The sequence below is a fragment of the Drosophila hydei genome, unplaced genomic scaffold (assembly GCF_003285905.1).
Source record: "Drosophila hydei strain 15085-1641.00,03,60 unplaced genomic scaffold, DhydRS2 tig00000001-arrow-pilon, whole genome shotgun sequence".
Classification (NCBI taxonomy): Eukaryota; Metazoa; Arthropoda; class Insecta; order Diptera; family Drosophilidae; genus Drosophila; species Drosophila hydei.
This window is the reverse complement of record NW_022045643.1, coordinates 9,886,075-9,913,851: the sequence shown is the minus strand read 5'-3', so window position 1 is coordinate 9,913,851 and position 27,777 is coordinate 9,886,075. Positions and strand designations below refer to the sequence as shown.

Below are 27,777 nucleotides of genomic sequence, written 5' to 3'. Positions count from 1 at the left end.
ATATATGTATATATAAATATATAAAATAAAAAGTAAAACAAAAACTACGTACATATTTTAAACTATTTACATTGGACAATTGTCAGTTAGCCTGTCTGTTTAAAAATGTTTTCAAGTCTTTACCTAATATCTTGTTGCACTTGAAATGATGTTTTAAGTTTTAAATTACTTTTAGCTATGTATGTCTCTATTTATGTATGCATTTATGGATATATAGAGTACTCGTAGTTCTGCTTTAATCACATGTTGTACGCTCAACGAAAATGGGTTAAATAATTTAAGGAATTATCGACGAATGGATGCCCTTCGCTCTTTGCTCTCTAAGCATTCTCATCGGTCACATAGATATAGCCATGCTGTTGCAATATACTCAAACGCTTCTCGACGGCATCACGATCTGCACGAGTAGAGAGTCATAATTTAATAGAAATCGAGGCACAATAAAAGTAAACTTACATTTATTCAATTGCATTTTATCCTGGGGATGATTGCACTTTTGCACCAAGGAGTGTAACAATATGTGAGCCGTGTTATAGCGCTCAAAACAGTTCTTGGTGTTCTTCAACAGCTCATCCAAGGCCGCCGCCTGGCACTGCAAAGAGAACGAAAGACAGTTGGAATCATGTCTGGTTCGTTCGATAGTTGCTAATGAGCTTACCATATCCAGCGCATAATCGTAGAGTATTTTATCCGCTGTTATATTAAATGCATTTGCTTTTTGGAGGAGACCGCTGCCATTGAGACGCTTCGACTCAAACAAAATGCTGCGATATTTAGCGTTCATAGTGAGCAGCGCTGCAGTGCAGAAGTAAACAGTGAATTAGGCTGGATTTGAGGTTTAAACTTGCCTCTGTTCCGCTTACCATTCTTAACGTTCGATGACGGCTTCAACTGTCCATTGCGCAGCTGCTGCGAGGCCAAATTTAGGCCGGACGATAGCAGCTGCAGGGCGCGCACAAGTAACACCAAGCGCTCTGCTCGCTTGCAGTGCTCCGGGGCATGGGGTGGTATCTGGTGCTGATCGTTGGCTGTCTGACTGCCGCCAACCATTAGCGTGGAGAGCGGTGCACAGCGTGAATCGGCTACCTCCTGGATGCAGTCGGTGAGCGCCACCACAAAATTTAGCTTGGAGAGTGTTTCGTTGTGCTCGCGATCCATCAGTGTCTCTTCCGAGAGCTCTGGTGCCTGGAATGCATGCGGTTCAGCGCCCGGCCCGCCGACACCGACGGCAGTATCCAATAGGCTCTGTAGCCCGCCGGTGGCACCCAATTCTGGCAGCGTAAAGGCACGCGGTCCCAACATATGATGTTGATTATTGTTCTCGGAGCCACTGCCCGCAGAACCAATCGAGCCCAGCGATCCCGGAGCCACTAGCAATGTGGGACTGGACAGCGTTGGCAACTTGGTCAGAGCTGCGGACGGAAGCACCGGCGAACTGTTGCCGCTACGACGCAATGGCGACTGAGAGTGCCCGGGCGACACCTGCCAAGTGCTAGGTGCATGCGCTGGCGGTGTCTCAGACAGTGAGCCACCAGACGCTGAGCGCACCCGTGTTGGCGGTGTGCCAATTGCAAATTGCACCGCCGGCGGCGAAATCGAATTGATGTCGCTGCTCACGCTGCTCTTCCGCTGATCCGCACGCGGCTGCTTGACACTAATTGGCTGAGAGCGAGGAATTTGATGGCCGCCAGCCGCTAAAGTGGCTACAGTCAGCGGAATTCCGCCCTGCCTGCCCGGAGAGCCAGCGGCCCCGCCAGCATTAGGCAGCTGACGTCGCGCCGGTGCCGGCACAGGCTTGGGCTCCGAAATGGGCAAGCTGCTGGGACGCGGTGGACTGGACTGATTCTGTGTAGGCTGTTGCTGCTGCCGAGGCTGCGTAGCCGCTGCATGTCCCTGGCTCTGACGCTGATCCTCGGGCAGATTCTTGGACACCAATACAAAGTCATCCGAGTCCTCGTGCGAGCTACTGGAAGCACTGTTGTTCTCGCTGTCGCACAGCACACCCATATTGGTAATCGTGGCGTAAATAGCAGGATTGGCTACCACAGAGACTGCAAGAAGTCAAACATTTAGATTGGATATTACTCAACACAGTTTGCGAACATGCAGCGTACCGGTGTTCTCCTCTTCCAGTGCTGCCTCCTGTTCCTCGCGCTCCTTCTGCTGCTGCTCGGCCAGTTTGACCAGCTGTAACTCCTGTTCCATCTGCTGCTGCAACGGACTCTTGGCCTTCACGGGCGGAGTGCCACTGGACAGCGGTGGCATGTCTGTTCCATAACACAAAGTGAGTTTGGATCGTAAGATTTCGAATATTAAAATTATATACCTGGCGACACGGGTGCCCTCTTGCCCTGCAGAAAAGGATGCACAAAGAAGCTCTCATAGGATATACGATCCTTGGAATTGCGTCGCAGCAGACAGAGCAATAAATCACGCAGATCCGGAGACACACCATGCGGTATTCTATTAAAGAAAATCACATAATTAAAGTTGCACTAAATCTCCCTAAATAAACTCGACTAATAACGTTAATTTAATCAATTTGTTAATCTTGTTATTATTGATTTTAGTCACATTTAATAATGTGTAAATTTCCATAATTTGTTAAGCCAATCAATTATCAATTAGCAAATTAATTATTAATTGGGATTGATGTTAATAATATTCTCACTTACTTGGGCGCCAGATTCGCGTTCTGCTCGTAGTAGAACTTCAGCTCGTTGGGCGTTTGAGCATAGAATGGAGCCTTGCCTGTCAGACACTGATAGACAATGGTGCCCAGCGACCAGAGGTCGGCCTTTGCATCATATTGCAATGACATAATCACTTCCGGGGCCTAACAATTAAAATGTTATCATAATTTGTTTACAATGAAATGGGTTTAGCTGAAGCTGAATGCTTACCATGTACATGGGTGAACCGCACAGTGTGGCTGCCATGACGCCCTCGTTTAAGAAGCGCGCAAAGCCAAAATCAGCTGTAGAAATTTGTAGAATTAATATATATTTTAGAGCTAAGTTTATGAATATTCGAAAAAGCAGACAGATTCTCTAGAAAATAATTATATTATTTGTATTACGAAAAGAAGAGTCTGGTCTAGACTTTATGATTTAATAATTATTATTATTTTTATTTCTATTTTTCAATATTTTCTCTCTTGTTTCTATAAATTGTAATTTTGTTATTCTAGATTTAATTAAAATATATTTGACTTACCAATTTTCAGTGTAATTTTGGATGGTGCTGGCAGCGTCTTGCCATAGTTGTGCGACAGCAGAATGTTTTGTGGTTTGAGATCACGATGCACAATTCCTTTGGTATAAAGTGCTTTCATGGCACCAGCTAATAAACAAGAATAGCTCATGTCAAAAATCCTATATATAATATATATAAGCTACTCACCTAGTTGTATGAGAAACAGCCTGACAGTATCCTCGCTTAGAGTGCCCTTGACACTCAGATAATCCGCCAAATCGCCGCCATTGCAATACTGCAAAAGAGATTCACACGGAGAGATTAGCGAGAGAGCATGGGACGAGGAACTTAGCTTGGAAAATATTTAAGCAATTTGTTATAAAATACAATTTTCATATAATTTAAATAAATAACAGCAATTGTTCAAGCTGCATTGGTGATGGAAACTAGACATTGGCCTGCAAAACGCATTTAAGCCAGCTTGTTGTTGGGCATTTGTGGTAAATGCACAATTGGCAAAAAAAGGCATTTGGCAGCACGCAAGCCCGCGAGCAAATTCAATTAGCCAAAGGTCTGTCAAAGGTATAAAAGACGCTGTGGCTCGAGCAGACCATAGCCAAAAATTTGAGCCGCAGTTCGTTAACGCGATATGACGGACGCCGTGGGGCCGCTGTGCAATGCCAGCGTGAGTCCTGTGCTCAGGCCGGAGGCACGCATCTCGAACAACGGCGATCTGCAGTTCTTGGGCTGGAACGTGCCGCCGGATCAGATACAGTACATACCGGAGCACTGGCTGACCCAGCTGGAGCCACCAGCCTCAATGCACTACATGCTCGGCATTTTTTATATATTTCTGTTTTGCGCCTCGACCGTGGGCAACGGCATGGTCATCTGGATCTTTTCGACATCTAAATCGCTGCGCACACCCTCCAATATGTTTGTGCTTAACCTGGCCGTCTTCGACTTTATAATGTGCCTTAAAGCGCCCATCTTCATCTACAACAGTTTCCATCGAGGCTTCGCTTTGGGCAACACTGGCTGCCAGATCTTTGCTGCCATCGGCTCCTATTCGGGCATTGGTGCCGGAATGACCAATGCGGCTATTGGCTACGATCGCTTCAATGTCATCACGAAGCCCATGAATCGCAATATGACCTTCACCAAGGCGATTGTGATGAACATAATCATCTGGCTCTATTGCACTCCATGGGTCGTTCTACCGCTCACCCAGTTCTGGGATCGGTTCGTGCCGGAGGGTTATCTGACATCCTGCACCTTTGATTACCTAACGGATAACTTTGATACGCGCCTATTTGTAGGCACCATCTTCGTCTTCAGCTTTGTGTGTCCCACTTTGTTGATAATCTACTACTACAGCCAGATAGTTGGACATGTTTTCAGCCATGAGCAGGCACTGCGCGACCAGGCCAAGAAGATGAACGTGGAGTCGCTGCGCTCCAATGTGGACAAGAGCAAGGATACGGCTGAGATACGCATTGCAAAGGCAGCCATTACCATATGCTTTCTATTCTTCGTGTCCTGGACGCCGTACGGTGTGATGTCGCTCATCGGAGCGTTCGGCGATAAAAGCCTGCTAACACCTGGAGCCACTATGATACCAGCCTGCACCTGCAAGCTGGTGGCCTGCATAGACCCATTTGTGTATGCCATCAGCCATCCGAGGTACCGCATGGAATTGCAGAGGCGTTGCCCCTGGCTGGCCATCAATGAGAAGGCGCCCGAGGCCAGCTCGGCGGCATCAACAACGACCCAGGAGCAACAGCAAACAACTGCAGCTTAAGCTCAGCTGCGAGGACAACAAAGGACTCTCGATTTCGGACAACGCTGACAACGACCCAAACGACCCTGAAACTGATCTTCGCCTGATACTTGATCTCAGCTAAAGCTGTCTGAATGCGTAATATGTATGCAATTGTTTTACTATAACAAACCAAATATTTGTAGTGCGCTATATAAGAAATCTAAATGTATAAACTTAATGCAAAGTTCCGAAAAGAACACTACAAAAAGAACAAAAAAATTAAAAGAAAACATAAGAAATAAATTCTCTGCCCGGGAAGCTGCGGCAAGCAAATCGCATACTATGCGAATGAATTAAGCTCAATCAAGTGGAAACACATGCGATTGTCGTCTGTGAATTATGCATGGATTCGCTCTCTAGCTTGTTCTTCAGGCTCAACGAGGTCTTTTGTCTGGCCGTCAAACAATTATGGAACAAATGTGTGTGCGTACGGCATCTGTATAGGTTTGCCGACTATGATGTTAGCTCAAGGTCAATGTGAAATGATTACCGACAATTTGGAAATCAAAAAGCTGATTAACCCCTTCATCTTATTCTAATTTCTTAAAAGGGGTTCGCGCAGCAGCTTGCAGCATTATTTGTGAGAATCGCATATAGAGGCAATTCGAGCGAGCGAGTAAAAGGAGTGAGAATTATGAAATAATGATACGAGTAAAAGTCAATAATTTATCTTTTATAAAAATTGTATAGGCAACCCTCGCTAATTATACACATATAGCACAGGTCAGAAAGAGTCGATGCTTTTGTTATTTGAGAAGATGAAGGACTCGTGTGGCCTTCAGACAGCAAACTGTGTGACATAAAAAAATTATAGCCACAAAACAATTCCTTTGTAGGGAAATCAAATATTTTGACTGAGATATATCGTAAATAAGCTAAGTTTCATGGTTGTTTGATGGAAATGACAAAATGTGTGGGCCACTTCCACTGTAATGAGCAAACAATGCACTCTAATAATAATAAAAGCAACAGCCACATTAAGCAATTAAAAATGACAAAAGATTCAGTTTGGGCTCGCGAGCAGGCACATTTACAAAACAAAAAGCACTCAGAATAAAGAGAAATAAAAAGTCAATGACATGTAAAGCGCATAGCAAAAGGCAAATACAGATGGACGAGTGCTATTTCATGTGTACTCTGAACGTTTCTCTAATCAATGTAAAAGCAACAAAAATTACAAAAAATAATAATAATAATAATAATAATAATATTGCAACAACTGCGCATGAGTCAGCGTATCAGTAACGTAAGCAGTTGCTAAATTCTAATATATATTACATGGCAAATGAAATCAAATGTAGAGAACCAAAAAGAGTTGTACCGAAAGAAAGAGAGAGAGAGAGAGAGGAAGAGCGAAGTGCTGGCCAACTGCTACGCTCTCCAAGCTGAAGCTTTAAAGCACTGTCAACGACGCCGCAATCGCGCGCTGCTCAGTTTGTCAGGGACGTTCGCACCATTCGCATGACTCGCGCAAAACTTCAAGAAATCAAAGCATGTACTAAGCAAAAACAACAACATCAAATGAAAACAACTATGTAGAATTAAACAACAAAAAATCACATAGAAAAACTTGCGTTGCTCAGCGACTAAAGGTCAACCATTTTGTAGCGAATCTGAGGTGATAAACACAATATGACTTCCACATAAAGCAAATACTTGTGCTCAGCTTGAAACCGCACATTAGTGATAAAGAAATAATAAAATAAATGAAAAATCTTTTAAGAATAAAATGTGCGTATTATGGAATATTAAAAGACTTCCATTGATTGTGTGTGTGTGTGCTCTTTGTATTATATTGACTTGAGGAATAAATAAATAGGTCAATTAAAACTGAAATATATAAGAGTGACAACAAATACTGTCCTATAGCAAATGCATGTGAAGCATATAACAGTTGACAACAAATCACAATTATTTCTTTAATTAAAACAGAATCCGTAATAGGCGCTGCTCACAATTGATAAGATTAGCAATTAAACATTCTAATGATTAGGCAAAGCAAACTTTTACCAACAACAACTGGTCCAACATTAAGTAAAAGTAAAATGTCTAACGCATTAGGAGAGAGAGAGCGCCAAAATGAAAGATGAGAGAGATGACGTGCAAAATGTGCTACCAACAAAGCGTCGGTGTGGCGCAGACGTGAGAGGCTCACTTCGCTCACAAGTAAAAAAAAGTCCCCCGCACTCTCTCGCTCGCTCTGACAAACACCTGCTCAGCATAAAGTAAAATTTCCCTCACCGTTGATGCTTTGGCAAAGTTTTTACTTTGCGCTCACATTTTTTTTATCCATTTAGTCACAAGTTGGCAGCGAGCGTGTTCGGTTTGTTGCGTGCTGCTCAAAGAGACGAATGCCAAAATTATATTTGCTTCAAGCATATCTTTATATATATATACCGATATATATATTGATATAATATAGCGGCAAATCGTATAGGAATGTATATAAATATAATTTATATCGCAGTGTTTTGGAAATGCTAACGGAGAGTCGTGTGAAACAAATATTGCAGTATATACACAAGTGTACAGATAAATAAATGTATATATAAATATATATATATATATATATAAATATATATATATATAAATATATATATATCTGAATGAGAAATTGATTAATATGCAAGTGTACTACCTGCAGTTCTCATGCTATCAACATTACCTGCCTTTCAAAGAGACTCTGACATGTGTGCTTTAAAATTAAATTCCTTTTGAAATATGAGTTTACCAGATGAGTATACACATCTATTCGTTAACACTTGCGCTTAAATACGCGAATTGTCACAAAACTGTGTTCATTACAACCACAAAAAAATTATTAAAAACAAAAGAAAAACGAAACATCCCATCCGTTTGGTTTAACCAGGCTGAACTGTATAATTGTATTATTATATAATCAAATTTCTTCAACTTTATTCAACAGCATAAAAAGTGATTCAACAATGACATGAAACAAATGCCCTGCATAAAAACTTTAAGTAATATAAAATAATAAAACATTTCTAAACAAATACCATTAAAAACAAAACCAAAAGCAATATGCACGTTTACTACAAATTCGGACTACTTCTAATATTTCTGCTGAGCGTAAGGTAAACAAAAATAAATAAACATCAAATGATACATATAATCTGTAATCTGGTTCAAGCCCCAAACACTTTAGTTTCGTTAATAAAAATCATTCATTCATCACATTTTCCATGACACATCGATCACCTTTTCGCATTGTTGAAGAGTGACAACCAATTACATATAGCGAAGACAAAGTACAAAATTCCATTTGGTGAGATATGTGGTATATTCGAATAAATTGAAACGTAAACCTGTTGAAAGAATAAAAACCTCCGACACATCGGTTAAACGGACCTTGAACCGGCCTTATATCAGCCTCAATTTTTGTTGTGCTAAATACCTTTTTATTTATGGCCAGCCCGGTAACAGTGACACAAGCTCCACCCGCAATTAATGTTATTATACTTATGTATGAATTCTCTAATCGACCCGTTGATAAGACCAACCTACAGTTGCGCCGATAATGTCCACTTATCGAATATGTTTATTCAATGCGGTAAACATTCAAAGCGTTTTAGTGCAAACAAAACGAAACGTTTTATGACTCAAGCATGGCTCTATTTACAGACAACTGGCAAAGCCAAGAAGGAGCTACTCTATCGATTTATTTCGCAAGCTATAAAATGAGTTCTAGGAATTCGATGTGTGTATGTTTATGTGTGTGTAACACATTTGGCAAGGTCGGCCTTTAATTTCAACTGCAGCCAATCAATCTAAAATGAATGTTTATGAGGGTAGAGCAGATACATATAAACTGCAGGTTTATTCCAATTTAAAAACAATTTCTCAATAAATATTATAATAGTAGCTCCGACGTAAGAATTGCTTATTCACTCAAAACTTGACTTTCTATATAAAATATAAACTATTTTGTGTTAAAACACACATATATATATATGGCACAAACTATAGCTATACTTAAACTCATTCCATAAACTATAAACAACTAATTTTTCTAACAAGCTAATTCCTAGCTGCCCAGACAAAGCTTTTATATACTATATATACTCGAGAATCCAACAGTCACGCAATTTATACAAGTAGCAACGGGCGATTATAAGAAGCACTTGAACTGACACACACACACACATACACAGGCACATATATGTATATATATATATGTATAATGCATGTCACCTCGTAATGTTACTTTTTACTTATAAACTGAAAGGGCAGCTACTTAATTCCTGCACAATCTGACGCGCTCCTAATGAAGGCTACAGAATTCGCAGTTATTTGGGCAAAATCACGACAAGCTAACAGAACGAAAGTGAGAGTGAGCAGACAAATCAACGGAACAGAGACAGAGAGAGAGGGAGGAAGGGAGAGAGAACGAAGAAAAAAACCGGCCAAGCTTTCGCAGTAACCATGACGTAAACAGGTTTCCCGCTTGTTTTCATTCATGCGGCTCGGCTCGGCTCGCAAAGCCTAGCAAACTCAGCAATAGCAAACAAAAGCGAATAATGATAAAGAGCGAACAGACGACAAAAAGGCACAAAACTATAAGAAATACTAACAAAAAGAGCAAAGCAAAGTGTTCTTGAGTCGCTTCTGACTGAAAGATGCCCTGCAAATAAATATATGAAATAAAAAAACCAATCATGCAGTAAATTACACTGATTTGCTGCTGCTCTTCGCATTCCAATTAGAACAAATTCTTATTCTTATTATTATTTGCGTAGCCATAAATAGCAGTTTGTTATACCCCAGTTGCCAGGCAGTACAGGGCATCATTGATAGCGTGTTTGTAAATGGGTCAAGAGTGGTTTTCAGGACAAATTGTTGGGTGTGTCTGTTCACGACGTAAACGTACATTATCTCAAATTGGCAAACATTCACAGTCAATTGAGTTTTTTTTTTGGCCCAAACCACTTGGCCAGCAATTGCTAATTAGGCCCGCTTACCTTGGCTAATAGCCGAAATGGGGTGTACATGTTTGCGTTCGCTTCTAATTTTGTTCATTTAATTTCAGCATAAGCCAAACAGCACCCGCGGACAAAAGCCAAAAAGGCAGCAACAACAATAGTTATGATGATTACGAATACGACGATGATGATTACGTTGACGAAGTGCATAGCAAGGAGTCGTCAGATAAAATACAACCAGAGATTGCAGCAAATCGACAATTGGGCATAGCATCGTCGACAACAACAACCACATTTAGGCCCATTTTCAGTAAGTTCACGACTAAGTAGAATATGCTTAAGTCAGGTGAAGTTACACCTGTCAATGGTCACTACAAATTTATTGTTATTGCTTGCAGGCATTCCACGACGCAGCAGCCATGTGCTGGAGCCAAGTTGTCCACGGAATTGCCTATGCTTGGAGGACTTCAAGTATGTGCAATGCACCAATGCACATTTGACTCATGTGCCATTAGATTTGCCAAAAACGGCAGCTATTATTGATTTGAGTCACAATGTGATTTCGGAGCTGCGCGCCGAAGATTTTGCCAATTTGTCCAAAGTGGTCGAAATCAATTTAAATCACAATTTAATCAGACGTATCGACAAGGAGGTCAGTCATACAAATTCCCATATGCATCTTTAGCTGATATGTCTATTTTTATTGCTTAGGCATTCAATGGCATGGAACGTTTGCGACGCCTTCGCCTGGCCAACAATCTATTGACCAAAATCGATCCAGATACTTTTGCTGCCGCTACCGATTTGGCGTTGCTGGATTTGAGCAATAATAGCATTGTTCAGCGCACAGATGGTTCGTTTTTGAATCAGCCAAGCTTAAATGAATTCAGCTGTTCGAACTGCAGCTGGACGGAGTTGCCAGAGCAAATATTTATGAATATGAGTGCACTAAATGTATTGCGCTTGGATCACAACGAATTCAAACGAGTAAGTTTAGCGCCAAACTATCGCATACATCTATCGATAGTCGATAGCAGTCAGATAACGAGTTGGCAGCACTACAAAGTTAGCCTATATAGTTGTCTCGTTCTGACACTTGCTTGCGTATAGCACACTTAAACTGATGCTGCCTCTTCTTCTTTTTAATTTTTGACAGCAAATCAATACGAGAGCTTTCACGCCGCTTAAATATATTATTAAACTTAAATTGCCAGAACTGGATCAAGCCAACATTGAGGAACTCTGCAATCTTCTCAAATCGATTGACAACATCAGCTTCAAGCATTTTGATGTCAGCTGCTTTGAGTTGGTCCTAGGAACATCATTTAACGAGAGCCTCATCCAAGCGACAGATCCACCTTTTAAGCGAGTGACTGGACTGCCCAGCACACCGAAGCCAGCGACACCAGCTCCGCCGCGCACAGGTAATAAGCAAAATCTCGAATATAAATAAATATATATATGCACTTAAGTAATTGTGCAAATATTGTTTCAGCAGCCAATCGCAATCGCAACAGAGTGGCCAACGAGACGGTCAGCGTAGCCAAGGCGGGCGTCATGACTGAAACCAGCAGCGATACACCCACAGACAAGGAGGAGCCATATCAAGTGCCCATCTCGCAAGAGACCATCAACATACTGCTTATATGTGAGTCTATTGAAATACAAAGATATATATTTATCTATTCGACAATTAATTTATTTGTTCAACAATTTTCAGGCATTATGGTCGTCGCAGTTGTGGGCATTATTGTGGGCTTGATTTGTCGGAAAGATCTGGGCGGCATTAAGACGAAATGCTGTCGCACTAGCAAACCGGAGCCAAAGGATCAGGTGCATCCCACTGAGGAAATACCGTTAAATAAGCTAGCCTAAGATAAACACACGCACACTCGCCCGCTGCCTTAGAAATGATTCCAAAACGAAAAACCACATTGTCAATACAACCAGCAGCATTTGCCAACGTTACGAGACTTGAACTCTGTTTGCATTGTATTCAAAATAAATTTCCGAACTGTAGCGGAAGTTTTAGTTCATAGCACCCCCATTAGTTGTAAGTCACCTAGTCGCTTAGTTCTTGATTTCATGGACATGTCTAATTTGTAGTTCGTTCGCATTTTGTGTTTTTGGGTAGCAAAGAACTAAAATTATGTTTTCTATGGTTACGTTTCACGCACATCACTACGCATCATATCGATATTAGCTAATACAAATTGTTATAGCTGTTAGACCTTTCCGTACTCTTAATAATAGATACTTTGCCAATTATGCAATAAAATTAATTGTTGTAAATAGTATAAACCTAAATTCGGTATTTTTTACTAATGTTCAATTCACACAACAGAGATTTTAATCACAAATATAGTCATTAGATGATTAAAATGTGAAAGAAGCCATTGTAACTGTATGTACAATTTGATTATCAATCATATTTCATAACACGAGACACATACATCTTATAAGAGAGCAACGAAATCGTTCAACTCTTTCAATAAGTACAACGAAAATATGCTGATTGCACTAGAAATTAGAACACACAGTAGAAAAAGCAGCGAGAAGTCGGGTAAACACGGCGTAGTAGACATGAAAATGAGGTCAAAGTCAGCCAAAGCAAACGGAACTAATTGAATGTTTAAATATTTTTCGTTTTACACTCAACTAAAATTAGATAATTAAATCTATAGATAAACACATGCATTTGCATATTTGAAGAGCCTCCACTTGGACTCTACAGTCATAGGTATTAGACAAAAACATCCGCGTTTCTCTTTCATAAATGATCTTGATATCTACGTATATAAAAGTGCGAACAACACAATGCCATCTAATCTTATCAACAAGGCCTCAACTAATGCTTTGTGCAGGAGTCTGACCTATTTTCGAAATAATGTAATCATCAAACAGTGCCTGCTAAAAGGCTATAGACACCTGCTGCAGAAATACGCATGTACTCATGTATGCCAGGAAGTATAAAATCCAATGAATAAATCCATAAACAAAGCAATCAAAGTTTAGGTGAGAAATATTTATAAATAATTGCGAAACTTGCAAAAATAACCTGTTTACATATACGAAACAGGTATATTTAGGGAAACAGATTAGTAAATATTTTATATAAATGGATAAGTGGAATTAGGAAATGTCGTAGCACAAGAATGAAAATACATAATCATTTATGTATATAATTAATTATAAATTTAGAATTATATACGACAATTTGGATCACAGAAGACAGTCGCATTTGCGCTTTGTGTTAATACGAAGTAAATTATGGGACACTTAATTAGTAGCCTTCTTATGTGTGTTGTGTTCCCTTATAAATAAATTGGTTCTTCAGCTTAAGGTAATATCACAAGGCATTATTATATAATATTCTAGATTTAGAAACATCTCTCTATTAATATGACGATGATTCGACTGACGTTAATTACAGGGTATGCTATAGTTGAACAAGCTTGTTAAATGCCTCGTTTCGTTTCGTTTCTGCATATTTATTTTGCTTTCATAGAGACTTTGCAACTTCCGCAATTAAATGCGTAGCTGAAAGTGCCCTCATGAAAAGCGGGATGTGGAACGCTGTTCAATGACGACAACCTTGCCTACGTGCACTTTTTTGCATCGGGTAGCGGACGGACTGAGTCATACTATTAGGCCACATATCATTAATGATGACCATAGCGCAGTTCGCCAACAACAATAAATGGGAAGGCATAAACAATGACACGGCAAAATTAGTGTAGAACTGATGATTAGGCTTTTTTGAACGAGATAGTTGGTGAAAAACAAAGTGGGCATATGCCCAGGTATATCTAGCACTCACCTCCATGACCAGGTTGACACAGTCCTGCGACTCCTTGCAGTCCAACAGGGCCACGACGTTCTCATGATGCAGCTCAGTTAGTTCCTTAAGAATTTTAATCTCCTTGCCGAGTAAATTCTGCGTCTTGATGAGCCCCTTCTTGGTAATACATTTGATAGCAACGGGCATGTGTTTCTGAAAGGTGTAAACAAAATACAGATTGTAAATTAACATTCATTAGTGTTGCTTTACGAACGGAAGTCATTGAACGACAACTGTAAAAGCTTCTTCTTCTTTATAATTAAGTCAATAGAAATATTGACCTCTCAATACCCAAGTGAAATTCTATAAGATTTAAGCGTAATGCTCTTTGGGAAAGTTAACAATAAAATCTGGGTTGACTGTGTGATTTCTATGAGTCACGTGTCAATTGCCGTTAATCTGATTGGCATTACCAAACTGGCATTAAAGTAGTGTTACAGACCTCTCAATATGACGCGCTCAGTGCAATTTTTGCGATTTTACGACATGTGGTTATAAAAAAATCTGCTTGAAATTGATGTTTTTATTAGTGCGATTTCTATTTGATTCATGCAATTTTTAATGTTTTTTTTTTAATTCTTAATGAGCGCGCAGAGTGAATCGCTGCTAAATAATTACTTTTTGAATGCGGTCTGGTTATTGAAGTTAATTAATTTTTGTTTAAAGCAAAATATACATGTTTTTAATTATAAATACGGCGTGAGAAGCGCATAGAGAGGCAATGAAATTAGTATTGAGCTGTGATTTGCAATACATTAAAGCAAACTGTACAGTTTTAGATGCAGTTGGTGTATTTCAATAGATTAATGAATAAATAAAATATATATATTTCACTTTGCTAATGATTTCTGCCTGTAATCATATGAAAATTTATATGGTTCGATCTTTATGGGACTTTATTTTCGCAATTTTAGAGTAGTACATCTCAAAAAGTTCTCATGAAAGTAGTGTTTACAGTAAAATATAGTTTAACTCTTGCTTCCACATTCATTTAACTGAAATCTGGTATCCTGGCTTATTGCATACATATTATATAAATATGTGCAACCTGTCCCGTGTCGCGCTGTCCAATTATATATTGCGTAGGCAGTCTAAGCAGCGCATGACTGGCTTTAGTCTGTCTGACAGACTGACAGACTTTGTCGGATATCTGCACTTACCATTGACTAGTCTTTACTTTACCTTAAATGATAAGACTCACGTTCCCCCGTTGTCTGGCCCAGTACGTTAGTTATTTACCTGACACTTAACAAACGACAATGACTCTTTGTCTGTGTTTACCTGTTGCCGTGCCCCGTCTCGCACCCGCCCAATCAACAAAGGAAAGTGTTAATTTGTGTAACTACCTTTCATTTTGCACTTGTATAAAATACTCGAATTGCATGACGCGATAATCCTAAAGATTTCTGATACGATAGCCCAACGTGGCCAGTTTCACAGTTACTCCAAATGCAGAACTGTTTTTTTACGCTCTACGCTTCGTTACCTAAATCTTTGCTCTAATTTTTCTATTTAACACTTTGTTCTGTTAAACTTGACATTAAAAAAGACAGCTTTCTACATCTTAACTGAGAACTGATAAGCGAGACATATATTTAAAACAATTGCTTCTTCTATAAATATTGACAATCAAGAAATTCTTGCAACTTGACCGATAACACATCTGCTTGTTTGTTTGTTTAAAGAATAATTATATGGAAGATAGTAATAAATTGCTTTTGATGCCACATGGCATCTCAATTAAGAGCATTTGTTTAATGCTACTCCAGCAGATCGTCGTGGGGTCCACTGGGTGATATGGCGTTTACTTGAGACAGATTACACAGTCTGGCATAGGTCAGAGTTACGAAGGGAGGACGAATTATGAGATAACAAGCACAGAAAAATTAATAAACAAAAGCACAAAATATAGCAAAACTGGTAGAAGAAGACAAAATATATATAATGAACGATATGAGCAATAATATGAATATATTATACAATTCAAATTCCATTTAAAAACTTTTCTGCTTTGCCAGACGTACAAGCAAAACAATTAGAAATCGTAGACCAACTTTGACTAACTGTCGAGATAAGCTTAATTGTATTGGCTCTGTTATTAGTTTCAAGTAAAAAGAAATATTCCAAAAATGTATTGGTTCTTTGTAAAATAATACTAATAGTAAACCAATATCATTCGCGTTTCGCATCATCTGCACATTCCTATATCCTAACCAGACGTATGTAATAACAGCTTTGATTGCATAATCAAAACAAACATTCTGAAACGAAAGCTCTAATCAATAATAGTCGATCGCATTTCAGTCATGTTCCAGAGATGAGGCAGATTCCATGCGCAGCCAGACCTATTAGAATATGCGCATAAATTGTCTGGTCTTGAATTAAAAACCCACACCAAACACACACACACACAAACATACATACATCTGTGTACATATATATATATATTAAATAGTCAGATCACAATTCGCAGACAAACTGGTTTAGCTAACAATTCGCAGTAGTTCCAGTTCGCTAATGTTCTATATATTATAGTCTATCCATTCATAAGACATATTATGAAGGAAACAATACCCGGTAGAGTTTTTGCATATACCCTGTCTTAAGGAAACTAAACAGGTATGTCGATGTTGTCAGCATTGTTAAGACAGAAAATATTTTTTTTTATCTAGAATTTTATGTAATTAATTTTCATAGTAATAGCAGTATACACCGGTAAAATTGAGGCGTAGGGTATTTCATGGCCATGCCGCATTGCTCACTTCTTTTTTTGTGTTCCGTCAATCACGCGTTGCGCGAAATTCGAAACCTGCGACGTAGTTTTGCCAAAAGAGTTTTCCGCCAGGCGCTTCGTCTTGCTTTTCCAGCTACATTTTCACCGAGGCAAACCAGTTGCAGCAGCTCCCAACGGCGCAAGTGTATCTTGCCTCTATATCTGTATCTGAGTACGTATGTGTGTGCTTATATCTGTCAGATACTTTGTGGCTGTAGCTTTGTTTTGCTTTTCGCATTTTCTGCGCAATTATTTATTTTTTTTTTCGTTTTGCCATTTCTGTCCAAAAAAAATTTTGTTTTCCTCTTTTAGTTGGGGGCCAATGCACTTTGGCTGAAATTTCTTTCGCTCTTTGCAATTGTTTTTATCTGGCCTGTTAGCCTTATCAAAGCCGCACGGCACATTGAACTCCATTGACCATTCGTCATATGCGCAAACTAATTTAGCACAATTGAAATTTGTTTTTTTAGGATTGTTCGGGATTATTACGGAGAGGTCGTGCGGTGTCAGCTTCCGTTTTGAAGAGTCGTCAACTTTCACGTTCACATTCATATTTCAACAGCATTTGGACAACATTTGCTATTCATTTATTGCTTAGCTCGAGTTTCGCCCATACGTTTTGGGTTCATTTCTCCCATATGGGTCACGAAACAAGCACAAAATTGAAGTCAATGGCATTCGAAGTAACTTCCGTAACTGCCTGGAATCTAATTACTCTATATTCGCTACAGATTCTTATTCTCAACAGACAATCACTGTATATATATTTATATTGAATATATATTTGATATTCATTTAGGGTTTTTAGCAAATTAAAAATGTATTTAAAGCAAATTAAATTTAATTTAATTTTCCACATTTAAAATGCTTTAAATCGTTCAAAATAATCGATTTACTGCTCATTTAACAACACCGTCTGTTTTAGTAATTATTATAATATCATTTCATTTAATCTACAAGCTTTTACAGTTCTATTTCGATTAGAGGCTGCTGCCCGCACATGCTTAAATCGTTAATTTCTAGAAACGCATTTAAAGCAACTGAATATTGCAGCAATAAAAAGCAACAACAACAAACTGTGACCAAATCAAATGCAAAATACAAAATACAAAATGCAATTGCACAATTATAAAAAATAAATATAAGCACAGTGTAAACAAAAACAACAACAATGTGAGACAGTATTGAAACGCGTGCAGCCAGTGCGGCAGACAGATAGGAAAACAGAAAACAGAAAACACAGGGGCGAAAGGGTATTACGAAACCTTGCCATAATATTTTATAAAAACATAAAGAACGACTACGAGGGCTAAGCGAGAGCTTAACAGTAATAGAGTAGAGTAAACACTTAATATATAAGAAGATAAGTAAGATAATATATATTTCCAATAGATTTATTGCACAATTATAAATTGCAATATGAATTGGTTATTTAAATATTTGACCATATAAGAGAAGCTGAAAATGAAAACATAAGTTTCCCTTTGTAAAAATGTACTTGATCCTCAACGTTGATCAAACAATCATTTATTTTCTTATTTACAATCTCGATGTCAATTTTAAATATGTTATCATGCAGCCCTCGTTTATGCACATATCACAATATGACATTTTTGCATGATTCTCTATGTGGGGGGTTGTATATTATGCAATGCCACGAGCACAAACAGAAGCGTAGAAAATTCTATTATGAGAAGTAGAAACAGAGCCATGATATTGGAACACGTGTCGCTAACGATTTGCACAAATGTGCGTGTGTGTGTGTGTGTGTGTATTTGTATCTGGTAAATATGAATTTATTCATTCAGTTTTAGGTTCCAGACGTGCAGAGCGCTCTATAAAGATTTGTGTTTATTTTAAGCGGCAAGTCTGGCAAGGACTGTCGCAGATGTCTGCAGGCTTCAATATCGTGCTCTATCTGGCCCTTAGCATATGTATATATAGATGGATCTGCATCTTTGTTGTCTGCTGTCTGCCTGCACATGTTCCATGCGGTCAACTATTAATAGAAAGAGCTAGCAGGCATTACACGTGCATGTGTCTGCCAACATCAAGAACGAATGTCATAGAGTAAAGAGTGTTACGCGGCCCAATGCTAATCTATCTACAAAATTAAAAGTATTTCAGAATTCGAGAACAAAACAAGAATGCTAAAGCCATAAATTAACTCAGCAGTCGACTGCTTAATATGGCCAACAGTATATGCATATCAGGTATATATAGCATATATATGTATAAAGTCGATATCTTGGAGAAGCTCATGAGATATTCTTATATAGTCACTTTTATATATTTTGGTTTTCCTATATTTAAGGTATTTATATTTTTTAATTAAAGCAAATCAAGGAAAATATCGATGAATTTTGAGTGAAAATATACGCGTAAAATTAAAAATCAGATAACGAACTGATATCAAGGTAAAAGTAAAACTTATAAAACTTTCAAAGCAATAATCAAAACACAAAGCCATAGTATCAAAAAGCTTTAAACGAAAATACTTATGGCAACAGCTGCCCACTATTGCATCAGCTGTTTTTTGTGTATCCATCAGATACACAGCTCTCCATATTAATGTGCTCTGACTGATTTTAGTGCTTACATATAGCCTGACACTCCCAATGGCCCCGAAGAGTAACAAACAGATTTGTGTGAGAGCAAATTTAATTTGTTTATAACAAACACAAGAAACTGTGCCAACGAGTAAAAAGCAAAAAAATAAAAAAAACTAAAGCTCTATATGAAAATCGCAGCGCTTATCAATTGGGGTGAAAAAATTGCTAAAACAGTCATTTGTTTTTGTTTTTAGATTTGTTTTATATTTTTTAATTAGTCAAGTTCGTGTCGCCTATAAATTACAATGCATTCACAAGCAGCACCTGCAACAAACAACCAGCAACAACAATAGAGTGCGACCCATTTGTTGCACACGTATAATTCTCTGTTGTCTCTCTTGCACTTTATGTAGCCATCTCCCTTGCTTCGGCTTTATCTTCCCGCTGATTACTAAATGAATGTCTTTTTTCACAAGAGCTGTAACTTTTGGTTTCTTATATACATACTCTATATATGTATGTGAAAGATTGGGGAACCTGTTTTCTGTTTTCGGGTTCAATATTGCATCGAATCTGTGCTCATATTAACTTTTCGTTAATTTCAGAAAGGGTTTTTTCTCAATCTGCACTATTTACATACATTGTTAACTTTAAGCTGTGGGAGTTGTTAAAATAAAATGAATATAAAATGTTTTTTTATTATTATTGCAGACGTTATATAAGCACATTCACTACTAAATAAACAACTCAATCACTGCGGTAAGGAATATATAGAAAAATTTCACCATTTTATTAAAGCATAAGGAACGCATAATATAAGCATGTATCTAGTTTAAAGATAAAGGTTATTTAAATTAAATTTGTTGAGTTTCGCCAACGCCTAAAATTACGCCTACATGAGCGAAATCAAACTCATGTGAAAAAATATTGTTTGACACGACCCTGAAATAGTTCAAAACACTCGAAATTCAACACGCAGAAACGCACACATACACAGTTGAGCATATCTGAATATTGTATATTATGTATGTATTAATGTACATAGGCCTCTAAAATCGACAACAGAGAATACGAAACTAACAAACGCACGTGTTTCAAGCAGATTTTATAGAATTAATTCTCTTGAAATTATTATAAGAAGAAAACAGAGAGAGATAAGAGCAAAAGCAATGCGAAAGCAAAAACAAATTACCAATAACAAAGATATAGAGCGAAGCATAAGGAGTTGACAACAGGAAAAAATAGACGTATATTTGTCTAAGTGTGTGTATGTGTTTACATACAAAGGGGCAACGCGCTGGTGCGACAGCGACGCGTCAGCTGAAGTCGCGCATTCATTTTTAGGCTGCCTTTGACATTTGGCAAGAGCAACCAAAACAGCAGGAGCGGAAGGTACTTCAGATGTACAGTATGTATGTGGGTGTGGGTACACTTTTTTTCTTAATTGCGTTTTATGCGAATTTCGCATGGCAGCTCGTTTGATGTTTGCGTTGTTTGCTTTGACAATGGCGCATTGTTAATAATATTGTTGTTGTTATTTTTAGAAACTCGAGCCAAGCCCACATACTGAAATTAACAATAACAAATCGCAAATACATTCAAATACACATGCTTTTACGCAAACGTCTTACAGTTACAATTACTTGTTTAATTAGTTGCATTACATGACGTTTTCTTACCTTCCGATGACGTCCTTTGTAGACCACTGCGAAGGCGCCATGGCCAAGCATATCCTTGGAGCTGTATTCATATTCCCCGACAATATTCATTGCATGCGCCGGCAAAGACGCGCTTTGATTTTCCTTTTATTTATTTCTGCCTATTATTACTTGCAGCCCTTACTCACGCCACTTACACACACTCGCACAAGCACACACACACTAAAAGATTGGGGGTGTTGGCGAGGGGTTACTTTAGCTGGTTTTGTGTTGCCTTCTGCAACTGCAATCGTTGTGGAAAATCAATTTTTTCGCATAACTTACAGCCACAGATAGCGATTTCGTGAACCTTTGCGAACTGGGGCGAGTTTATTGCCAGCTGTTTTTTTAACTTGCACTTGCCATAAACAATTATCGAGCGCACTCACTCACACACACACACCTGCCTTTACTTTTTGGCTTGTAATTAAATAAAACTGGTGTATTCCTGTGTGTTAGTACTGCTGTGTGTGCAATTTATTCAGTTTCCACACACACACTCACACTGACACACACACACACACGCGCGCGCACACAAAAGAAAAATTGGTTACTCAATCCCGGCCTGTTTTTTTGTTAATAAACTTAGTTCTATAATTTTTAATTTTTTCAATTACTCTCAGTTGTGTATGTCTTTTTCTACTTCGCGATTGGCAATGTTATGCTCTACAGCAGTGCTTCTTCTTTTAGGAATTCTCAACATTTGCTTCTTTTTCTCTGAGTTTTGATGTAATGTTATACTCAAAATGTGCTGTTAGTCGCAGTAGACAGAGTTGTCAAGTTATAGCTACATTACTTTAAAATGATCGATGACAAGAATTCCCTCTTTAACTTCTATATATATTTATAAATGTACGTACAAATATATATATGTTTAAGACGTATTTAATGGCTTTTCCCTAAAACACACAATAAGTAAACTATGCGAATTAAGCGCCAATATATCGAGTCCCAGATTTCAATAGTTAACTATTGATATACTATACATGCACATAATATCGATAGTTTTGCAGCGATATGCATACGTCTCTAAGAAGGAGCATTACCATTATTAAAATAAACAGAAGGGTACACAACAGATAGTGAAAACTTTTGCATTGTACACAACGTGCCAAAAAAATTGTGAAAAACAAGGTAAGAAAATGTGAAAACACGTTATTGAAGAAGAATAGTGGACAATTTATATGCATATGCATTGAAATACTCGATACAATATATACATACGTATGCAAATGTGTACATACGTAAGTATGTATAAACTGTGGTGTGATAAGAAAAAAATGCAACAGCATAGATCCTAAGCAAAAATTTGTATACTTTGCAGTATTTTTATCAATAAATTTACTGGGTTTCTGGAAAGCATGAGCGCGTCGAGTGAGGGTGGAGCAGGCGGTGCAGTGGGTGGCAGCACTGGAAGTACAGCTACGACAACGGCGCCTGGTATGTATTTGAAATAATGTCTAATGTATATACGCACATAGGTAGATATAAATACATATGTATGTATGTGTATATATGTGTTGGCATTAGTGTGTATTCATAACATTTTTGTGCTTTACAACTGCACGTGTATATATACATATATAAATGTATATGTATATATATGTTTGTATGTGTTTGTGCCAGTGTACTTGTTAGTTCTCTTTTGTCATCGCAAACGCGCGCAGTGTTTGTTACTATTTGCTTTTCAATCACATTCGTAGCATTTGGCTGTATGTGTGTGTATGTTTTGTTGTTATTGTGAATCCGTCGTAGTGATGCCAGAGTCGATAGTTATTTTACGTGGCGTTGCCAATTAGCTTAAGCTAGAAAAAGTGTTGCTCCATTCAGTTTTTTATTTATCTAAAATACAGCCACATTAAAAGCCGTTAAGATACGCACTCATCCTCATCTAAACACAATGCACTTGATAGCACACAACACAGCAACAACAACAAAATCAAATGCAGTGGTATCATCATCACCCACACAATCGCACGTACAATTGCGTGGCGCTATACATAGATACTCATTACCCCATTTGCCATCAGCAGCACATTCTACAGTTGCCGCCAAGATAACGCACGTTAAGACCGATGGAGGTATTTCTATAACTGGCACGCCCATCATCAGCGGCGGAACCATTAAAGTGGCCACTGCCGGCAATACGGTACAGACATCACTGAGCGGCACGCCCATCGCTTTAAACACTGGTCAATCAACTACCGCCGCCTCCATACGGACGCTGGCAGCTGCCGGTCCCTCGACACAGGTGCGCGTTGTCATGCCAATGATCAAGCAGCTGGAAAATGTCACCGCCACGGGCCGTACACAAATCACAGCCATACCAGCAGCGCCGGCTCGCAGCGTATCGAATGCATCGATTACAGTAACTCGACCCGTTACACAAGCCACATATTTGCCGCGTGCAAGCGTAACGGCCACACAGATGAGTGGCGTGGGCGTGACGGGTGCCCAACGCCTTGTCACCCCTTTGCGCGCCACATCCTCGGCTAGCGTCAGCCCAGCGCCAGCTGGTCTTAGCAGTACGGGCAATTTTGTACGTACCTCACAGCCCTCAACAGTCATCTCGTCGGCAAATACTCCCGGTGCAACGGCGTGGATGCAGAGCAATGGGCAAGTGCAACTTATCCGTGCCATTCATCAGCCCAGGCAACGTCTCATAACGACATCAGCGGGCGTGAGTAGTGCCAGCGTTTCCACAACAGCAACACCTGTGCAGGCACCTACAGGTGAATATCAACATAATCTATTAAAAGGTTTCAATGAGTTAATTATAAACGGTGTTTATACTCCTGCTAGCTCTTACCGTTTCTGCAGCACAATCTATGCCACCGCAGCAATCCGGACCCGCGGGTGTGCCACAAGCTTATGTGGCTACTGTATTGCCACCGCGTCAACATCAAGCTACATTGGTTTATTCCTCGAACGTGTCTGCCACTAGTTCGCCCAACACAAATCCGAATTCACAGTTCAATCCTAGATTTGCTGTGGCCACGCCAATAGGCAGCGCTACAAGCGGTGCTGCCACAACGCCAGGAGGCACCACAGTTACGCCACGTCAGGTGCGTCCCATACCATTAGGCAAAGGTTTCCCAGCCACCAAGCTGAATACCACAAGCATCAGCATTCGAGCGCCCAGCATACCGCAGCTTAACTCAAACGTTGCGCCGCCCACCCCAGTGAGTGTGTCTAGTGGCGTCACTGTAGCTGGCCGTGGCCCGGGTGGCAGTGGTGGAGCCGCAGGCGTTGCTCCAGTTGCTCTAACTGCCGCGAACCTGCCTACCACACGGATCATACAGCTGCAGCAGCCAGCAACGGGTGGGGGACAGCAAATAATTGGCTCAACCACTCGTCTAGCCGCGAACGTCATGTTGCAGCCATTTCTGATGAGCACCAGTGCAGCAGCTAAAATGGGTAAGTGACTTATATTGCCATGTTTATATGAATATGGTTAAGATATCGAGATAATTACAGAATTTTAGTGAGAAATTAAATGAAATGGCTTGCATGACATACCTTGTTATATGACTCGTTTCACAAGAGATTTTATATTAATTGAACATTTTAACTTTTCACCTTCGAACTAAGTATGACTATTGCACAATAGTGTGCCAAATGATATAAAATATGAGAACCACATGTAACTTAAGTATTCGCCTTATTTATTTTAAGGCCTTCTGCCTTTCTTTCAAACGAAATTGTAATAGGAACAAAATCTATTTTATGTCAGCGCCGCAATTAATCGATAGATTCTTGGCTACACTTCGTGTAAACATGTAAACATGTAAACAGACGTGCGTATAATTAAAGACACGTAGCGAAATAGTTTATCTAAGACATTTTCATAAGAAGTATGTCATGAGATTTCCATTGACAGATAAATATTCAAAGAGATAATAAGATTTGTTTAATTGTTACAGGTATTCGACCGCCGGTTACAATGACAGCCAAAGTGCAGCCTTCGCTAACTATAACGCAATTGAATCCCATTGGCAAACTGTCGGCGGCAGGCGGGGGCCCCACAATGACACCGCAAGGCGTGGCCAGCATACAGGCGGTGCCGAGTGTTTCGGCTAGTGTAACAACCAGTTCGGTATCCAGTGGAGCCGCAGCAGCAGCGTCTGCTGCCAGTTCCGCTACGGTGCTGCCATTGACGATTGGCGGGCGAGGTGGACCTGCTAGCAACATTTTTGCGGGCACACTGACACCCGTTAAGAATGCCAGCGGCATAACTGTGGGCAAAATGATGATGGCTCAATCAGCCGGGCTAGATGCAGCAGCATCCAGCAGTGGCTTACCACCCAGCGGTGCGGGAACAAACGTATTCATACAGCAACGCAGCGGAGGCGGCAGTGGCGTCAGCGTAACATCAGCTGCGGCATCTGTGGTTACATCCTCGGCGGGTACGTCCTTCTTGCCACCAGGCAGCTCGGCCATCTACTATGAGTCCATGCCAGCCTCGACGGGTGTTCTTTCACTGACCACCACAACAGTCACGCAGAGTACACATACACATGGCCAATCTCAAGCTCAAGCTCAAGCTCAGGCCCAAGCGCAGGCTCAGCTAGTGAGCAGCACTGGCAGCAGCAGCCTTTCTGTTTCTTCGCTACCCTTTGCTAGTCATGCGCAGCAAGTAGGAACGGGTGCAGGATCCACGGCCACATTTACCGTGCTGCCATCGTCGGCAGCTGTAGGTGGCAATCGAGCTATTGGACATCAACAGCTTATTATACCAGCGACCGCTGGACATGCGGTTGGTGGCCCACCTCAGCACATGGTGATACCATTGCACACATCCGTCAAGGTAACAACGGGCGCAGTGCCTACGACGACAGGCGGTGGCGCCACAGTTAGTGCGTTGCCCATACAGATGCCGGTACCAGTGGGAGCTAATACACTTGTGTCTAATTTTATGCGCAAGCGCGATGCAGAAGGGTCGCCTATACGCGGCGTCAAGAATCTGGCACCAACCCTGCTCTCCATGAGCAGCAATAGCAACGCTTCAGCCGCGGTGGGGAATGTTACAGCAGTGAATCTAGCTGGCGGTTCTGCCTTCAATATACAGCCCGTCTCGGTGACGCCGGCAACGCAACCACTAACCACAACAACGGTAACCGGTTCGGCATTAACTGTTGAGGCACTCGCCAAAAAAGAACGTGAGCGTGTCAGCTCAGCTGCTGCGGCAGCTGCAATAGTTGGTGCATCATCGGCATCGACAGCATCCGTCTCGACAGCAGGTGGCAGTATTGTGAGCACACGGAACGTGCGTGCCGATTCACCTGCTTCTTCAGATGGTTCCACCACCGTCTCGGCGAATTCCTCGCCCGGCGTAGATCAGCAATTGCAGGACAGTAATCTGTCTATTAATCGAATTGGTGATGAGCCAACTGGAACAGCTGCGCGCGATAACGCAACACATTTCAATCCCATAAACGAGGTGAGTTTTTGGCCATTTGAACTATTCCCAAATAAATTGTTGTGTCGTTCAGCTCTACGCTACGCACCAGTCGCATGTGACGCATACAACTCTGGGCGCGCGGGGCAGTGGCATTCCTAGCGCTTTTGTAGATGTGCCACAGCAGCAGGGTTCGCATCTTGCGGCAACACAAGCCGTTACACTGACGGCCACCCAATTGCAGCAGGCGCGCATGAATGGCACCAGTGGCAGTGGCAGTAATTCTGATTACAGCTTGGCGCGCAAGAAACCGCGACGATCCACGTGAGTTGTAGCTGATTTTTACCATATGTACATAAAAAAAGCTAAAATAAACTTTTGTTTACATCTACAGCAACGATAGCCAGCAGTCCAATCAAAGTCAAGCATCGTTATCGCTGTCGCTGCCGCCCCCAATGGGCAGCGTGGGCAGCCATAGCAGCAGTACAACACAAGAGGCAGCATCAACTTTCATGCAACAACAACAGCATCAATCAAGCATCAACAATGGTGGCCTGCTACTGGCAGCCGCCGGCAGCACCACACCTAATGCCAGTGGCTCGGGCGAAGTAAATAATCATCGACTAGGTGGTGCTCCGCCTGTGGCTGGCAATAAGGAGAACGCAAATCCTGTGGACTATGTGCTGCGACGGCCGCGCAATTGTGCCCTGCTCAATGTGAGTTATTTAACAAATGGCAATCTATAACTATTTATGACTATAATATCTGGTTCTACATAACGCAGACATACAAGCCGACGCACAAGCTAGCGAATAACCATTTTCATCGGTATACTGATGTTAAGCCACGTGATGAGCGACGTGCCACTGTGATTGATCTAGCCAATCAACCAAATGTGCAGAAGAAAATTAGCGGCTGGAAGATTCATCATTTACGGTCACAAATGGAGGATTTGGTAATATAAAAAAACAGCAAGATTTTAAGCAGGTTTCTTGAACCCATTACACTTTACAGAACGATTCGGAAATGGTGAGTCTGAGCCAGCTGGAAACTATGTTAAAAGTTCTGGAAAAGGACAAAGATAAACTCGGCGAAATTGAACGCATCAGCGAGCTGTTGAAGGTAAGTTGAAATTGGTAAATTATGTATACATAATCTAATTAATCAATTATCACGCGCAGGGCAATATACAACGTAGCAAGATTATCACTGATGGTATCAATGAGGCGCAAAATCAACTTATGAAAATCTTTGATCATCAACCTCATGTCTCGGACATCATCAATCGTTTACAATCGAAGCGCAATTTTAAGAAACGCGAGAAACTTTAAATACATTTGTATGTATGAAATGTAAAGCTGTTGGGCAGAATACAACGATGTCTTGCGCCTTTAGTTAATGAAAATATTGATAAGTTTGTATATTGCTTAAGATAACTTTATACGTCATTAGTTTTAATTAATTTAACGTACGCATACGAGTTTGTAAGATACAACTACAAAAAAAAGTGCATAAAAGGAATCACACAAGACAAGAAACTAAACAACAATTAAAATTAA

The 27,777-nt window shown here is 40.2% G+C and overlaps 4 protein-coding genes across 10 annotated transcripts; 3 read left to right on the top strand and 1 right to left on the bottom strand.

Moving 5' to 3' along the window:
• Positions 1 to 50: 50 nt before the first annotated feature.
• LOC111597293 (serine/threonine-protein kinase unc-51) lies at positions 51 to 23,424 on the bottom strand. 2 transcript variants are annotated; one of them, XM_030225392.1, is made up of 12 exons: positions 23,368 to 23,424; positions 13,778 to 13,951; positions 3,403 to 3,490; positions 3,217 to 3,342; positions 2,904 to 2,977; positions 2,676 to 2,836; positions 2,327 to 2,463; positions 2,115 to 2,267; positions 864 to 2,051; positions 659 to 795; positions 457 to 592; positions 51 to 397 (listed from the first exon to the last, which is right to left on the bottom strand). In XM_030225392.1, the coding sequence occupies exons 1-12, from the start codon at positions 23,386 to 23,388 to the stop codon at positions 321 to 323; spliced, it is 2,472 nt and encodes an 823-aa protein (XP_030081252.1). In that variant the 5' UTR covers positions 23,389 to 23,424; the 3' UTR covers positions 51 to 320. The 2 variants fall into 2 exon arrangements, with proteins under 2 accessions (XP_030081252.1, XP_023167678.1); XM_023311910.2 differs by lacking the exon at positions 23,368 to 23,424 and adding an exon at positions 20,803 to 21,371 and having other exon boundaries at positions 52 to 397.
• LOC111597298 (opsin Rh4) lies at positions 3,824 to 5,295 on the top strand. The gene has a single exon (XM_023311921.2). It carries the CDS (start codon positions 3,845 to 3,847, stop codon positions 4,994 to 4,996), a length of 1,152 nt encoding a protein of 383 aa, XP_023167689.2. The 5' UTR covers positions 3,824 to 3,844; the 3' UTR covers positions 4,997 to 5,295.
• LOC111597297 (leucine-rich repeat and transmembrane domain-containing protein 2) lies at positions 6,445 to 12,203 on the top strand. 4 transcript variants are annotated; one of them, XM_023311917.2, is made up of 8 exons: positions 6,445 to 6,609; positions 7,944 to 8,112; positions 10,065 to 10,267; positions 10,356 to 10,609; positions 10,669 to 10,944; positions 11,114 to 11,381; positions 11,453 to 11,605; positions 11,678 to 12,203. In XM_023311917.2, exons 2-8 carry the CDS (start codon positions 8,060 to 8,062, stop codon positions 11,830 to 11,832), a joined length of 1,362 nt encoding a protein of 453 aa, XP_023167685.1. In that variant the 5' UTR covers positions 6,445 to 6,609; positions 7,944 to 8,059; the 3' UTR covers positions 11,833 to 12,203. The 4 variants fall into 4 exon arrangements, with proteins under 4 accessions (XP_023167685.1, XP_023167683.1, XP_023167688.1 ...); XM_023311915.2 differs by having other exon boundaries at positions 6,445 to 6,635; XM_023311920.2 differs by having other exon boundaries at positions 6,445 to 6,635; positions 11,456 to 11,605; positions 11,678 to 12,202.
• On the top strand, positions 21,919 to 27,777 carry LOC111597292 (pneumococcal serine-rich repeat protein). 3 transcript variants are annotated; one of them, XM_023311909.2, is made up of 10 exons: positions 21,919 to 21,954; positions 22,145 to 22,260; positions 22,854 to 23,552; positions 23,623 to 24,237; positions 24,744 to 26,260; positions 26,313 to 26,542; positions 26,613 to 26,934; positions 27,003 to 27,173; positions 27,233 to 27,340; positions 27,400 to 27,777. In XM_023311909.2, exons 2-10 carry the CDS (start codon positions 22,182 to 22,184, stop codon positions 27,547 to 27,549), a joined length of 3,891 nt encoding a protein of 1,296 aa, XP_023167677.2. In that variant the 5' UTR covers positions 21,919 to 21,954; positions 22,145 to 22,181; the 3' UTR covers positions 27,550 to 27,777. The 3 variants fall into 3 exon arrangements, with proteins under 3 accessions (XP_023167677.2, XP_023167676.2, XP_023167675.2); XM_023311908.2 differs by having other exon boundaries at positions 22,851 to 23,552; XM_023311907.2 differs by having other exon boundaries at positions 22,674 to 23,552.

Bases quoted from the DNA above. Each gene is read 5' to 3' on its own strand.
- LOC111597297 (XM_023311917.2), top strand. From the start codon at position 8,060: ATGCACGTTTACTACAAATTCGGACTACTTCTAATATTTCTGCTGAGC. The intron at 10,945-11,113 runs GTAAGTTTAGCG...AATTTTTGACAG, and splicing joins ATCACAACGAATTCAAACGA to CAAATCAATACGAGAGCTTT. The intron at 11,382-11,452 runs GTAATAAGCAAA...ATATTGTTTCAG, and splicing joins ACCAGCTCCGCCGCGCACAG to CAGCCAATCGCAATCGCAAC.
- LOC111597292 (XM_023311907.2), top strand. From the start codon at position 22,182: ATGAGCGCGTCGAGTGAGGGTGGAGCAGGCGGTGCAGTGGGTGGCAGC. The intron at 23,553-23,622 runs GTGAATATCAAC...TACTCCTGCTAG, and splicing joins ACCTGTGCAGGCACCTACAG to CTCTTACCGTTTCTGCAGCA. The intron at 27,174-27,232 runs GTAATATAAAAA...TACACTTTACAG, and splicing joins GGTCACAAATGGAGGATTTG to AACGATTCGGAAATGGTGAG.
- LOC111597298 (XM_023311921.2), top strand. From the start codon at position 3,845: ATGACGGACGCCGTGGGGCCGCTGTGCAATGCCAGCGTGAGTCCTGTG.
- LOC111597293 (XM_023311910.2), bottom strand. From the start codon at position 20,892: ATGAATATTGTCGGGGAATATGAATACAGCTCCAAGGATATGCTTGGC. The intron at 2,464-2,675 runs GTAAGTGAGAAT...TTTCTTTAATAG, and splicing joins AACGCGAATCTGGCGCCCAA to AATACCGCATGGTGTGTCTC. The intron at 796-863 runs GTAAGCGGAACA...TCTGCACTGCAG, and splicing joins GTCATCGAACGTTAAGAATG to CGCTGCTCACTATGAACGCT.